The sequence below is a fragment of the Ammospiza nelsoni genome, chromosome 14 (assembly GCF_027579445.1).
Source record: "Ammospiza nelsoni isolate bAmmNel1 chromosome 14, bAmmNel1.pri, whole genome shotgun sequence".
Taxonomy (NCBI): Eukaryota; Metazoa; Chordata; class Aves; order Passeriformes; family Passerellidae; genus Ammospiza; species Ammospiza nelsoni.
Window position 1 is genome coordinate 8,635,617 of NC_080646.1, and position 16,122 is coordinate 8,651,738.

General features: G+C 45.3%; 1 protein-coding gene across 1 annotated transcript in view; it reads left to right on the forward strand.

Annotated features, from left to right (window-relative positions):
- The window catches only part of CEMIP (cell migration inducing hyaluronidase 1), a 101,768-nt gene that overhangs the window by 76,691 nt on the left and 8,955 nt on the right, over window positions 1–16,122 (forward strand). The window contains exons 14-22 of the mRNA XM_059482223.1: window positions 2,147–2,352; window positions 4,959–5,028; window positions 5,900–6,028; window positions 6,705–6,790; window positions 9,432–9,563; window positions 11,429–11,464; window positions 11,671–11,826; window positions 13,093–13,273; window positions 15,122–15,337. Of these exons, the coding sequence (XP_059338206.1) occupies window positions 2,147–2,352; window positions 4,959–5,028; window positions 5,900–6,028; window positions 6,705–6,790; window positions 9,432–9,563; window positions 11,429–11,464; window positions 11,671–11,826; window positions 13,093–13,273; window positions 15,122–15,337 (1,212 nt within the window). The remainder of the gene's footprint in view (window positions 1–2,146; window positions 2,353–4,958; window positions 5,029–5,899; window positions 6,029–6,704; window positions 6,791–9,431; window positions 9,564–11,428; window positions 11,465–11,670; window positions 11,827–13,092; window positions 13,274–15,121; window positions 15,338–16,122) is intronic.

Genomic DNA, 16,122 nt, shown 5'->3' on the forward strand with positions numbered 1-16,122 from the left:
CCAGGAAGGGCATTATCTGGCTCTAAATTGCTCATGGTTAATGTAAGATTATGGACTATTAGCAAGGTTTTAATCAGAGAAAAAATTAAATACATTAGAAGAGTAATTTTGGAACAAGCATCTTGTTTGCTATGCAAGCATTTCAGCAGTGGGCTTGTGCATGAAACAAATCAGAGGTGACTGAGAGATGGCCTGTGGGGAAATAATTAATCAAAGAGAAGGTGACAAATGCCTAAGGGACCAGATCCCTGGCTCTAACTCCCTCTTGTTCTGTGGACTTTCAGGGATGAGTTAGGAGAACAACAGGCATTTGCTGGCTCTGAGCCTCTCTGCCAGTGCCCAGCTCTGTCTCACCCTGCTCTGTTCTCTCTCACTGCTCTGGGAGAGGTGATTCCCTGGGATAGCATCCCTGCTTGGCCCCAGCTGAGTCTGGGCACTGCAGGTTTCCCTGTCCCTGTCCTGGTGCAGTGTTGTGCCAGCTGGAAAGATAAATGGCTGAAGTGGCAAACATTTCTCTAGGGAAACTGCTTCCATCATCTAAATGTCCCAACACAATTGCTTATGTGTCTTTTTGGTATTGCTGTCCTGTGAGAGAAAGCTGATAGGATTTGGTGGCAGTTTCTATGGAATTCTGAGATCTCTGTGGTTAAAAGACTTCCTCTACATGTTGGAAACCTTCTTCAGAATGATGCTCACTCTCTTGAAAAGTTCTGTCCTGTAAACCTTTATCATAACAAGGCTGGGATAGTTCATTCTTCTGAGGGGGTACCATTTAGTATATATGTTTTACACCTAAATAAAGAAGGCTAAACCTTGCAAAATATATAATTTATTAGAATGGCAAGTTAACAGTGAATTTCAGTGAGGTAGCTTAATGGAATGTACCATTTTGCAGGTCATTTTAGCAGAGTTTATTTGACTGTGATGACTTGTGCTCAGAGATTAGAGTATTTACACTGGAGCATGGATGGTACATAATAGAAGTCTGTGTGGTTGTAAGCCAGTAATAGATTTGGCAAGCAAAGTGTTTGTTCTCATGTGAAAACATATTTGTAATCATTTCAATACTAATACTGGGATTTTATTTGAAATTGGTGCTCCTTGCCCCAGGAATGAGGTGTGAAGGTGACAAAGAAGTCTCAAGCCTGTTTACAAAAGCAATTCAAGCACCTGGATGCCCATGCACTTGGTCTCTCCAAGTGACACCATGATGAACAGGGCTTCTATCATGGTTAATACTGTCCCTTGTCCCCTGACAATTACTGTTTCATCAGAAGCATTTAGAGGAACACTTCTGTGGCAGATTAACCTTTGCTGGGGAGGTTTCCTGAGTCCAAGGTGATTGATGAGTGGTGGCTGATGGGAACAGCAAGGAAAGAGCCCAGGAGATCCAGACCTTGCCCTGGTCAATGGAGACCTGACATTAATTTTCTATATTCCAGATATATCCACTGACAACTGATGTGCTGCTTCCCATCTTGTCCCATCCTTATGCTTCAGACTCACATTCCTGCTCTCAGATATTCCAGTGGTGTGAGGGCTGTTGTTCTGTCCAACCAGCAGTGTCCTGATGTTACCAGCATCCAAACCAAAACCAGAGCAGCACTGATTAACACCAGCTGATTTGTCTCAGGGTCAAGCAAAGCTTCTGTCAACAGCTTGAAGAAAAAGATCACATTAAACATAAAGCAAGCCAGCCTGTCTGGAAAACAAATTTCTGCCTCTCTGATAGCCTGGAAAAATATTTTTCATCTCAGCTGCATTTTTGAGCTGCATTTTATGTAGCTGCCCATGTAACTCCACATGAAGATGAATGAGCCCAGATGTGATTTGAACATCTAATTCCTCTCCTCATCCCCCACCCTGTGTTTTTTCCAGCTTCATGCTAAGACAGTCTCTGATTTCTCAGGCAACAAAGGAATAGAATGAGCATTTCCTAGGTGATGACAAATTCTAATTAAGTGTTAGAGTTATTGCTTTGACTATAAGCTCTGAAGGGTCTGAGAGGAATCTTGCTTTTGGTTTTGGTTCTAGATCCTGAGTTCAAAAGGGAACTGAGGCTCCTATGTGCCATCACACTGTTTGTTCTAATTGTGCAGTGGCTGAGCATAAAATCTCAACACTGACCCTTGTTTTGTTCGTGCAGGTGAAGGATGTGGTGGGTTATGATGCTCTGGGCCATTGTTTCTTTACGGAGGATGGACCAGAGGAGCGCAATACATTTGAGCACTGCCTGGGGCTGCTGGTGAAGCCCAGCACTCTGCTCCCCTCCGACCGCGACAGCAGGATGTGCAAACTGATCACTGAGGGAGCCTACCCGGGCTACATCCCTAAGCCCAGGCAGGACTGCAGGTGAGTGAGAGCCTCTTCTCTTCTCTTCTCTTCTCTTCTCTTCTCTTCTCTTCTCTTCTCTTCTCTTCTCTTCTCTTCTCTTCTCTTCTCTTCTCTTCTCTTCTCTTCTCTTCTCTTCTCTTCTCTTCTCTTCTCTTCTCTTCTCTCTTCTCTTCTCTTCTCTTCTCTTCTCTTCTCTCTTCTCTTCTCTCTTCTCTTCTCTTCTCTTCTCTTCTCTTCTCTTCTCTTCTCTTCTCTTCTCTTCTCTTCTCTTCTCTTCTCTTCTCTTCTCTTCTCTTCTCTTCTCTTCTCTTCTCTTCTCTCCTCTCCTCTCCTCTCCTCTCCTCTCCTCTCCTCTCCTCTCCTCTCCTCTCCTCTCCTCTCCTCTCCTCTCCTCTCCTCTCCTCTCCTCTCCTCTCCTCTCCTCTCCTCTCCTCTCCTCTCCTCTCCTCTCCTCTCCTCTCCTCTCCTCTCCTCTCCTCTCCTCTCCTCTCCTCTCCTCTCCTCTCCTCTCCTCTCCTCTCCTCTCCTCTCCTCTCCTCTCCTCTCCTCTCCTCTCCTCTCCTCTCCTCTCCTCTCCTCTCCTCTCCTCTCCTCTCCTCTCCTCTCCTCTCCTCTCCTCTCCTCTCCTCTCCTCTCCTCTCCTCTCCTCTCCTCTCCCTCTCCCTCTCCCTCTCCCTCTCCCTCTCCTCTCCCTCTCCCTCTCCCTCTCCCTCTCCCTCTCCCTCTCCCTCTCCTCTCCCTCTCCCTCTCCCTCTCCATCTCCATCTCCATCTCCTTGCAGGACTTAGCCATAACAGACAGCATTCTGTGTATGGGATTATGTAGATATCTGTAGAGATCTGGGCTGTTTGCCCCAAATTTGGGAGAGCATTTTCCTTGGGGTCTTTATCCTTGTGCTATTCAGATGCCTACAGACCTAAGGTGTACTTTTAACTTTTTGTTTATAAAGTCCATTGAGATGGTTCCCACCTAAAATATTGTAAATCTTTCTGTCAAAGTGTGCAAGCCCTGCCTTGTGCTTTGTAGAGTCTTGAACCATAATTTTGCTGATGGCTCAGCAAAAAGTTGCTGAGTTCAGAGTGGGCCACGTTCTGACATTTGTGCTCATCTCAAATGGCAGCTGATGTTGAAAATATTTCAGTATCACCCATTTTGTCCTCAGAACAGCTGAGGTTTTGTTCAAACAGAGATATTTTTGACTTTTAGTTTGGCAAGGGAGAGGAATTCATGCAATGCTCTTTTTCACATCTGTGTTTGTTTATAAAATACACCTAGTGTCCCTATTCTTAAAATAAGGGTTAATTAGCCAATATGCTCATTTTCCACTGATAATTTGTTTAATAGTCATAGGGACATATTTTTTTTTGTAATTTTGAAGACTGTTGCATGAATGAGTGCTTTCTAATGGAAAGGTGTTATGGTACTTTGATCTGCCCTGTCTTCCTTTATAAAAGAATTCAAGATCTGGTCAGAAAAAACAGCTCAGCTTGTTTTGCACTGGGCTCATCCAGCCTGGAAGTGCATGAGTACACCAACACTAATCCCAGTGCAGAGACGGGATGAGCTCCAGCTGTGGCTCCATCAGCTTGGGAGAGGCAGGCAGGGAGCTGCTGCTAGGAATTCAAACAAAGGATTGTGCCAAATGACTCTGTAACCTGCCCAATCCATGTGGCTCTGAAGAACAGATTAGGCTCAAAGGCAGGTCGCTGTGGAAATACACTGTCCTTGCCCTTGCCTACACAGCAGGAGGTGGTCTATAAATAATCCAAATTTGTTTATTTCCAGGCCAGTCCCACGCCCAAAATAGAAAAATTTTGCTGTTTTCATCATAAAGTCAGTCAAACGGAAATGCATCAGCAAAATCAGTTGGCCTAAAGCCCCTATCCTTCAGGCAAGATTAAAATAAACATAGGGGTTCCACAGGTTTATATCCTGCAGAAGGGCAAATCTCACCCAGCAGATCTAGGGGCCAATCTGCTGGCTGTAAGTGCTGGATGTTTCCCTGCCTGTTGGTTAACAAATTCTCTATGTCACAGCATGGACAGTGATGGATGGATTGATCTATCCTCCTTGATGGGAATCTTTCAGTTGAGAGTCTTTTATGTGCATTAGAAAAATGGAATGCTTTTGTCCCAAAAGAAATGTGCAGGAGGGTGGGAGCAAATAAAGTTAATCAATCCCAGCAGCTCTTGGAACAGTCAGATGGGGGGTACACTTGGAAAGCCCTTAGTGGGCAATTCATTGGGTTCCTTGATTAAACGAGTCTCTAATGAACCCAAGGGCTTATGTGGGGGCAAAGTTCTTTTCTGTGACTTGTGCAACAACATATTTACCTTATCATAAACCATGATTGACATCTGACAGCTTCATAGCAGGCTTGGAATTGCAGTTGAAATTCCTCATTTAATATGTGGTGTTTTAAAAGATAAGGCCATGTTCTCTGTCAAACCACAGAGGACATGAGATATGAGAAGAGAAGGAAAAAACACATTCCTCTTGCCCCTGGGCAGGGCTCCTTATCTGGGGAGGTATCAGCCCTGTCTACACTGGGGGAGTTTATGGGTGACTCTGGTGTGTGCTCAAAGTGTCATTTTCATGTCATTCTTTGTTTTTCTGACCTGCAGTGCTGTATCGACCTTCTGGATAGCCAACCCACACAACAACCTTATAAACTGTGCAGCTGCTGGATCTGAAGTGAGTGCACAAGTTTCTTATTTGGTAACAGCCTAGGCCAGTGACAGTCCTGCAAGGCTGAGGGAGGCTCTCACTGGAATAAAACCTGCTTTTGTGACACAGACATTTTAAATTTGCTTGATCGAGACACACATTAATGTGGCTGGTGCCACCAATAAAAAGAATGGTTTTACTTTTGCTCCAAACTTCTTGTCACTTGCTGTTTCTAGAGCTGGATTTAACAAAATTCCACAGTGTGCAGCCTGAATAAATTAAATAAATGGGACTGTGGAGTCTCAGAGAAGCCTTTGGCAATTATATTGTTGATTGCAGTACAGTAATGGTGCTCTGAAATTTCAGGCAGCCCTAATGCAAATTCCACAGACATTTTTGGTCACATCAGGAGCCCTTATTGTCCTGAGAAGACATAAAAACAAGAAAACAGAGAGGTGTGGTCTTTCCAAAGCTTTCAAATCTTGGGTACCTGTATTAGTACTCCTTGTTAAATTTTTAGGCAACTAAACAAAAACTATTCGATTTTTAAGTTTGGAAAGTCTCACTTATGCTCCAGTATTGATGCCAAAACTTAACCTGAGGCACCCTGAAGATCAGAAGGGTGAATATCGATGTTCATGTGCATTAAACTCTTACATGGGATACAATGTTCTTACATCTTCATGTGCATTAAACTCTTCATGTGCGTTAAACTCTTACATGGGTTACAATGTAAGAGCAAGTTCGTGTGCGTTAAAATCTTCATGTGCGTTAAATTCTTCGTGTGCGTTAAACTCTTCCATAGAGCGTTACATGGATCAATGGCTGTGGTTTGTCCTGAAATCCCTGGGTGTATGTTCTTGTCAGCAAAGTCTCAGCTGTCCCTTCTCTCTCTCAGGAAACAGGCTTTTGGTTTGTGCTGCACCACGTGCCCACAGGCCCCTCGGCAGGCATGTACTCCCCTGGCTACTCAGAGCACATGCCCATGGGGAAATTCTCCAACAACCGCGCGCACTCCAACTACCGGGTGAGTCTGCAGCAATGGGAATGGGAATGCTGCCCTCAAAACAAACCCCATCCCTCCCTCCAGCTACACAAGCTATTAGTGCCCGTGCCTTCTGTTTCCCTTGGAGCTCTGCTTGTTTGTGGCTCAGATAAGGCAGCTCGCGGGAGCACTCGCGGCCAGCCGGCACCTGCTTCGCTTGGCGCTTGGGCATCCAGAGCCGCTCTCCCCTCTGCTCAGGCTGCTTCCCTGCCTCCGTGCTCCTGAAATACTGCCTCCAGGAGCATCTGCTGGCAGCCTGTCTAATGATGCACCTCAGCTGCCAATGCTGGCAATTACCTGAACAGATTCTGGAGGGATAAACACGGCTGCTGTGTCTAATCGCTATCTCTGCTGATTTGCTCCTTAGCGTGCCATGTTGTGTTACTGAGGGCTTTAGACTGAAGCTGAAGTTTAGGTGTGTGGGAATACATGCAATTATGAGAAAAGTGCAGCTTTGGAAATTTGCAGCAATTTTGGGGGGTATATGCAAGTCTGGATAGTCCTGGCAGCCCTCTCTTTCACGTGCTATTAACAGAAGCTGTTCTTACCACCATGTGGGTGACTTTGGCTTAGAACAATTGGAGGTAGAGTCTGGAGATGGAAAGAGCTATAAAATTTATAAATATACTGTGATAATTGCATTTTTGTTCTCCTTCAGGCTGGAATGATCATCGATAATGGCGTTAAAACCACCCCAGCCTCTGCCAAGGACAAAAGACCTATCCTGACACTGATTTCTGGGAGGTAAATTGTTTTGCATAGCTTGATTTGGAAAAGACTTCTCTAAAACACTGACTGAAAGCTATGAATTTGCCCCTGGAAAGCTCACAAGAATCATTGCAATGCCTTTGGGGTGGCTCTTTTTGAGGAAAGGTCTTCACTTAGGTACACCTTGCCATTTCTGACTTCATCTCTCCATTCTCCTTTATAAGGGACCCTCAACACCCACACCCTTCTGGTTTCATCCTCGTTCTTTAGCTCTGAGCTGAGCTGGCTTGGATATCACCTCTGCTGTAGGGTGTTCCATTGATTTTTGAATTTTTTAGATAAGGAAGAAAATTCACTGCCTGGTCAACAGTCCCTCTGGGCAGGAGTTGCTGCAAGAGTTTCTTAGGAATAAGAAATTCGACTATTCCTTGGGAATGCTATTAATTTTGTTCATTCTTTTAGAACCTGCTTGAACAGGGAGTGCTTATGCCATGCTTTGATTTCAGATTTCAGTCTAGTTCCAAATCTGACACTGCAGTAACAATCACAGTTAAATACACAGAGCTATTCTCCATTTCTGCTGCTGTGCACAGCCTCTCTGTGGTCTAATGGAGTAATTTAGAAATAATGGAAACCTCTCTGTAGACTGGATCATATCAGCAGACCTAGTGTGGTCTGGTGGCTTCTGAGAACCCACTCTCTCCCCAGAGCTGGCCCCAGAGGAGGCTGATGAAAGGGCTGCACTTGCATCCTTATATCTCATCAGAGGTTAAGTTTGGCTCCTAGTTACCAACCCCCAGACATGTAAAAGGACTAAATATTCTCAAATTTCATAGTTTCTTTCCTTACAGACCAATTGCCTCCAGTTGCACCCTAACTTACATTCCCCCACAACTGCATTTCTTGACAGGAGAAACCATGTAAGGAATAGAAACCTGCTGAAAGCCTCTGCTCAACAGGAGAGAATGACAACTCTATCTCCTTCTCATCTCTGGGGTGTGGGTTACCCAGACTACTGTAGTAAGCATTACTGGGGTGGGATCCATCTTCCTTCCCAGGAGAGCTCAGCCAGGAGCTCAGATATCAGTTATCCACATCACCCTGGCTAGCAGCTGATGCTAAAAGATGTTCAAAAGGAAATGTTATTTACATTATTTAAATGCTCAGTTAATTGAAGTGATTAATTCAATGGTAAAAGTAGCTGCTAAAAAAATAATTTAAGAGCAGCCTGCTCTTGGGAGCCTGATGCTGCTTTTCCAAGCAGCTGAACACGTGCCTTGGGGAGCTGCCTGCTGCCACAGGCACAGTTAGTGGTTAGAAAAGGCAATTTCTCCCCTGCCATACAAGGGCAGGAATGGCCCTTGGAAGGCAAACAATTCATAATGCACTCATGGTTGTGCTCGGGGATTACCCAGCAGCACAAACTGCAGCTCAGATTATTTATTCCATTTTCCACCTTTCACGTGACAAGACTGAACTGAATAAATGACTGAAGTTGGGCTGGCTGGAGCAAACTGTGAGCTAGGCTGGACAGTGACAGAATTGGAGAGATTATTCTGCATTCAGCAACAGTATTAAATGTCCAAGTCAAATTCTGGACCCTGTAGTTATCATGGATGTGAATGAAATTGGAATCCATCTCAAAATATGTGTACTTAACAATGCCTGGGGAATTCACAAGAGCTGATACTAAATCTGTCTCTGAAAGTAAATTCACAGTGATGAAGCTGCCAAAGCAATATTCATTTATTGGAACCCTATCAGCCTGATGCTCAGTTTTAGATTGATATGATGGCTTATTAAGCAAAGCAAAGTGCTATTGAATATCTGTTAGCAATTTGACAGCTTGGCCTCGCTTTCCATGGTGAGGAATGAATTTTAATCTCTGGACCATCCTTTGCTGGCACTGAGTTGGATACTCATCTGTCAGGTTTTTTAAGCTGTGCAGTGTGATGGAGGATGCTCCTCCAACAGCAGAAAGAAGCCTCAGGACAGGGGAAATGACAGCCAAGCTCAGCATCACCTTGCTCAGATCCTGTGGCCCAAGCAGTGGCTGTCAGGGAGCAGCTGAGGGCACACATTGCTGCAGTTTCTGCTTCTTTCTGCTTTTTTTTTCACCAAATCAGGCCAATATTTCATCATACTGAGAACTTCAGGGTCACTAAATCTTGTACGTGTGTCCTGTGTAGTGGGAGTAGTGAAGGACATATTCTCAGCCCCTCTCCAAGATTTTCAAATTCCTTTCCACAGCAAGAAAAATTTGGCAGTGGTACTCATGGCCACAGTATAGCCAGAGTTAGAAGATAAGAATGCTCAAAAGGGAAAACAAAAGGATATTTATCTAAATAACAGGAACATGCTAAAGGATAGCTGTAAGAGATTAAAAATAAATATATCTGGAACTTTTGGGAGCAATAATAAACTTTCCATGCTTTCAGCAATATATCAGCAATACAACACCGGAATGGTGAAAGGAACCTTGGAGCAGGTCTTTACAACTGCCTTGCCTGGACCTTCCTTCCCTTGGCAGCTGGGCCTGGCCACCACAGCTTGAGCAGACGCTACGTGGATGGAGAGTGGTCCCTAAGCTGTTCCTGAGTTACCATAAAGCAGATGTTCAGGCAGCAAGGCCACCTTCCCTCTCCAACCAACCTTTCCTCTCTCCCTCTGCTTGCAGGTACAGCCCCCACAAGGATGCTGATCCTCTGAAGCCCAGGGAACCTGCAATAATTGAGGGCTTTATTGCCTACAAGAATCAGGATCACGGGGCCTGGCTGCGAGGTGGAGATGTGTGGCTGGACAACTGCCAGTGAGTTTTGCCTTATTTCAACTCTCAGAGTTCAGCCTGGTGTTTATGGCGAGCATAGCTGTGGTTCAGACTATTTATATCGCTTTGCACCTTTCATATGGCCAGGATTGAAATGAAGATGAAATGTTAAGCCACCACAGGCATTATTTTACACAAACAAAACCTGCTTTGTCTGAGCTGAGGATGCCTCAGGTTGTTTCTCTTTGTGATGCTGACCAGCAATAAATCGTCACAATACAGACGTAAATAACTAAAAATAAAACCTAATTTTTTAAAAATATTAAAGATGAAGTGCTTTGAAAAGAAAACAGTGAAATGCACCACCTTTCCTGGCTCAGGCTGGTCACAGATCAGTTTTATGTGGTTCAGTGTAATGCTGAATAAGCAGGTACTGATGGAGCAGACATAAAACTATGCATCCCAGCAGCAAGGGAGAGTCTGGGCAAGTGTGTGTTGTGCTCTTTGAAGGCCATTTCCTGCCCTGGCCAGAGCTGATATTTGTTTTGCACTTGAAAACAGATGATCTGCTGCAGTTTCTGTTTCTGAGCCAGGCTCCTGATATCAATCCTAGCAAAGAGGAGAAGAAGGAAAAAGCCCCTTTAGGAGGGGTATTGTGATAACCCTGGTGGGAATGGCTGCCACGCTGATATCTGGTGTCCAATTCCCAGACAGAGCTGCCTTACCTTGGAGTGACCCAAACCTCCTAAAGCAGCCAGTGGGATAAGCTGGCAGCAGAGACCTGGTGAGAATGGGGCTGTAGCAGAACACTCATAAATGTCATATTGAGCAGTGCAGTTTGTGTTTCTTATGAGCCACAAGAATCCACCAGCTCCAGAGCCAGCAAGTGTTGTCCTCACAGATCCCACTCGGGTCACTGGGACATTTGCATTGCTGAATATCCTTTGCCAGGGTGCTAAAACACCAAGCTTTATGAGTTTCCAGCAGCAAATCTCTGAGCATGTGTGAATTGGAGGAAGCAGCCATCAAACTGTAATTGTCTTTATAGCCAGAGCCATTTCCTTTTCTATGGCTAGAATCCAATTTATGTGTCCCATTAACAGGGCCAGCGTTAATGTGGCCTGCAGGGAAGCAAGGAGGCCATAGGGTGGGAAGGGCTGCCACCTACAGACAGCAGCACAGTGAGGGGATCTGCTCCCAGCCACTGCCAGCATCAGTGACAGACGTGGGAGGTGATGCTGGTGTGAAGATACCATCAAGACTGACTTGAACTATCAGGTCATAGTGGCATTTCTCTAAGCAGCAGTCAAGGACCAACATCTGTGATTTATCTTATGCTGAAATTTCAGCGAAATAGAAAGATATTCTAATTTTTTTGTTATTATTTTTAATAAGGAAGCTCTGATCTCTGTATTCCTGTTAAGCAAAGAGAAGCCAAACTGCTCTTTTTTTATCACCTTGCAAAGCTCTTTTATGGAAGCAGTTTGTGAAACATGAAGAGAGGGGAACATAGTGTGTAAGGCAAAGCACCATTAAATAATAAAAGCTGGTTGGAGTTGGAGATAAGCATGATTGTTTTATCTACCAGAGAAAAGCGTGTGCTCATTAGACAAAGGGATAAAGTTTTATCAGGCAAGTAAACTATGGCTAGTAATCACCATCTTAACCCCAGCTGGAGCAGTCAGGTGTGTGTCTGCTGCTTCACGTGATCTGCAAATTCTGCAGGATGTGCCAAGAGAGAAACATCTAAAACTGGAATGGGAACAAGTCTGGAAAAACCCAAGTCTCCCTGAGCACTGTACAGTAATTAATCCCTGCTATTCCCCACCAGTTTACCTGTTGTAGTTTGACATGACAAACCAAAGCGACCGCAAATCTCTTCTGAAGCATCTCTCTTCTCTTGGCAGGTTTGCTGACAATGGCATTGGGCTGACCTTGGCGAGGTAAGGGTGGCAGGGCTGGGCACAGGGCTGGGCACAGGGCTGCGTGGCAGGGTTGTGTGGCAGCAGGCAGGGATGTGTGGCAGGGATGTGTGGCAGGGCTGGGTGGCAGCGATGGGTGACAGGGATGGTTGACAGGGATGTGTGGCAGGGCACAGGGCTGGGGCTGGCTGTCATCAGCCCTTTCACTTCCAGCCCTTTCTTCCCAGCGGTGGCACCTTCCCTCACGACGACGGCTCCAAGCAGGAGATCAAGAACAGCCTGTTTGTGGGTGAGAGTGGAAACCTGGGCACGGAGACCATGGACAATGAGATCTGGGGGCCTGGGGGCCTGGATCACCGGGGCAGGACCCTGCCCATCGGCCCGTAAGTTCCGCTCAGCACATCAAAGCACTCACTCACAAATCCAGCCCAGTGTGGTTTCCCCAGCGCTGCTCAGTTTAATAACCATTACACAGAAAGGATTTAATTTCATGTTTCCCAATCCCAGGATCCTCACTGTGCAGCTGCTGCTGGCAGGTACATCCTTGCAGGCTGCCAAGACAGATCAAGCTCCTCTTTCCTTCCTTTGCAAGGGGATTTGAGAGGACAGCAAGAGTACTCTGTGCTAGCAGGGCACCTCTGGACGTGTGATCAGCAGTGCTGAGCAGTGAGCTGAGCTCCATCAGCTGCCAGGAAGGTTCATAGAAGCCCCTTCCTAGGCTTGCATGTGCTCATGTGTGTGCTCAGTGCTGTTACTGAGCACAGTGAGCAAACAGCTCAACTGATGCTTTTCTGCCATATTGCAGGCCTCAATTTTGCTGTCAGCAGTGATGCTGGAGACTTATTATAAACTATTCCAATAATGAAAATCCATTCTGCTATGACTCTCCTAATATCCTTTACACATATGTGGACATATCTCATCTTGGATGTTGTATGCAGAAACTCAGAGCAAATGCACTGGAGCAGGCAGGAATTCTCTAAGGGATCATATGAGGAAGGGATCAAATTTATTTATCATAAGTGAAATTTGAAATGTCTTATCTCTTAAAGATCTTAAGCATCTGGTTCATTTAATTGGTATGAAAATGCTGTCTTCTTTACCTTGCAGCTGATATCAGAAAAGGCTGGTAAAGATTAATTAATCTGCCCCGTTAACTCTTCTTAGCTCTATAGATTGTAGGACCTTTCCTTGTTTTCAAAAACGTTTCTTTTATTGCAGTTGATTTGCAATGCTTCTTTCCAAATCCCTTTGAAAGATGTGGTGGGACTTCTTTTAGCCCCACCATTACTCAGCCCAAGGAGTCTGCACAGCTCTGCTGAGTTTCAGGTTTCAGTGCTGCAGAACTCATTTCTGATGGCAAACATGAATTTATTCATCTTTAGCTCAGTCCTTTGGCATTGCTGTTACTTCCTTCCCTGGAGAAGTGCAGGCTAAATAAAGATGATCCGTTCAACACGAGAGAACTTGAGCTGAACTTGCAAGGATAAGAGAGCTGAAAAGAAGGGAAATCCCTTCTCTTCCAAAGCAGGAACTTAGGAGTCATCCTACGGCCTGCAAGAATTGGAAGTTCTGTGGGACTGTGCGTGTCTAGAACACATCTCCTGATGCTAACGTGCCATGACCAAGTCTCTCTGAATGCATTCCAGGGATTTCCCCATCCGAGGGATCCAGTTCTACGACGGGCCCATCAACGTCCAGAACTGCACGTTCCGCAAGTTCGCGGCGCTGGACGGGCGGCACACGAGCGCGCTCGCCTTCCGCCTCAACAACGCCTGGCAGAGCTGCCCCAACAACAACGTCACCGCCATCCGCTTCGAGGATGTGCCCGTGAGTCCCCTCCTGTCGGGACCCTTAGCTTGTCAGAATGACCCTGAGATTGTTAAAAGTCTCTTTTCCCAGCCCGGCGCTTGAAGAAGGAGTCAGAGCTCCTAATTTCTCAGTCTTGAGGTTGTTTGTTGTATCTTATCTATAAAGAATTTTCTCCTGCCCTGCCGAGGTCCATCCAGCAGGACAGTTCCAGGCACTCTGCCTGCCCCCGGGGCGGTGTTATGTCTTTATACTAAAAACTACATATACAATGTTTGTAATTACTTTCCAATACCTATCACCTATGTTAGACAGTGAGCTTCTACTCTAAACCAATCTGTAAGTGCCAACATCACAGCAGAAGATGGAGGCCAAGAAGGAGAAGGAGAAAGGCTGGACACACCAAGTTCCCTCCATCTTTCCTCCTGAACCCCCGTACCAGAAACCCTAAAATCTACTTTTCCACCCCATGATAACTTCATTAATAATCTACCTAAACTGTTGTGGCTTGCTGATCTTCATGTAAGGTTGGTAATTTGCTCCATGGGTCATAATCAAACCCCCAGGTGTTTTGGGCTCTGTGCCAGGGCTTCTGAGCCCCCTGGCAGGTGTCTTGGCTGTCCTGGATAGCCAGAGGAATGTCCTGGGTCCTGACACCCTCCCAGACAGCACTCCCTGCCTTGGAGATAGAGCTGTGAGCAAAAAGCAGAAAATCTTGCCCATTGTCTTTGCCAGAAGTTTAACAACAATTAAATGTGACGGGTGCAATAACAAGAAGATCCAAATGTATCCATCAGGTTTGCAGCAAAACAGATGCAGGGATTGTTTAAAAAAAAACCTCATAGCAACAGTGAAGTGAAAATAATTTCCATTTCTGTACGGCTCAGAAACTGAAGAATCAGCCCCCCTTTATTTTCAACAGTGGTATAATATTAAAGCAACAGAAGGAAGTCTGTTCTGAAAAGCCTGACTGACCTAGAAGCACAAAATACTGATTTTGGGGAACAGCCAGTGAAACTGAGCTGATGCAGGATAATTCTGCAGCCCTGCACACTAGGGTAATTCCAGACTCCAGTTCTGCAGACATAAATGAGAGCAGAGTCCAGCCAAAAGGAGTTTGCCAATTTTGAATTACAGTATGAACCTCTGGGTGCTGGTCTGAGCCCATCCTGGGGCCTGTTCTTTTGAGTTATTTTTGTATTTGCCTGCACAAATACATGCTAACTGTTTCACTGAGGTTCACCTTTAGCAGCTGTTAAATCCAGCTGCCAAACATTACAAACAAATAAATAAATAAAGTGGTTGGGCTGAAATGATTTGTGTTGCCTAATTTTCAAAAAATTAGCAGGCTTGCTCACAGGTCAAGAAAAGTGCTGACCAGTGCCAAATATGATGGGAAAGGCAAAATTCCCCTAAAAGTGTTGGTTGGTCACTCTCACATTGCACAAGGCAGGCTGGTGACATGACATTTATTTATGCTGGATAAAAATATCGGTCAGAAGTTGCCTGAGCAGCCATTTCCCAGGGCTGACTGTTTCCCACATTGGTATGACTTCACATGGCTTGGAACTTTGAAGCTGTGTTAGCAAACAATGAGTGAAGTGGCTCTCGCGAAATTGCCCCTGAACCTTTGTCTAGAATTTTCAAATAAACCTTCCCAGTGGTGAGGCTGAAATTGTGATTTTTGTTTAGCCTTTCCCCCATGGTCAGCAGGGAAATGTGTGTCTGCTCTGCCTAACAAGTCAAACACACCTTTTAAGTCAGAAAATGGGTAAATTGAGCCAGTAGGGACCAAGGGCATCCTTTTCTTGTACTCTAAGTGATGAATTCCTTTCTGGAGATGTAAATTTGTTCCACTGTTTTGTTTAGATTACCTCAAGAGTCTTCTTTGGAGAACCTGGCCCGTGGTTCAATGATCTGGATATGGATGGTGACAAAACATCAGTTTTTCATGATGTGGATGGTTCTGTGTCAGAATACCCAGGCTCATACCTGATCAAAGAGGATAACTGGTTAATCAAGCACCCTGACTGCATTGATGTGCCCGACTGGAGAGGCTCCATCTGCAGTGGGCACTTTGCACAGGTAAGGCTGCTCACCTTGCAATGTCATTGTCACTTTGGTTTGTTCAAAATTTTGTTGGCACTTTAAAGCTTGACCTGTAGAAATGGACTTTCTTCAGAGTGCTCAGTGTTTGTTTATCAGCATGTCTGCACAGGTGGCTTTGAACATGGGAAATACTGTGGTGTATTTTCTGAAACCTTGGTCTTGGCTGCTGACAGCCCCAACAACTTCTGCCTGAAGCCTCCTGAGAGCTCCGTGGGCATTCACAGATTAATATTCATAAATCCATGGGCTGTCAGCTGGTTATTTTTCCCTGATTTATGGAAGGAAGTGTTGCCCACAGTGTTATGGGAAATGTGCTGATGAGTCGAAATTAGACTTCAGCTTTCATGGTCTTTCATCCTGTGTGTGACCACCAAACCATTCTTCCCACCACAGGAGCCCTGAGTGCTGCTGCCATGAGAGCCCTCACTTTCCTCTGCTGAGAGGGCCTGGTTTTGTCTTGTGTTTTGCAACAGTTGGGGTTTTTTTGTGTGCAGTGCCCCTACAGCCAATTTCTAACCACTGAGCTGGGTTTCAGGCTTCTGAAAGCCAGACAGAAGGATCCTTGTTCAGCACAAGTCAGATGTCTGAGGCAGATACTGTCCTGCTGCTGAGGGTTGCAGGGTGCTGTGGAATATCTCAGCCCTGTTGCAGCCTCTGGCACATCTCAGTGGAGGAGGAAATGAGTCTTATTTTTTTTTCCTGAAAACAGTTTGCTTTGTTGAAAGGGAAGCCTAAGAAATTGAACATAAGTGCACAGCCCA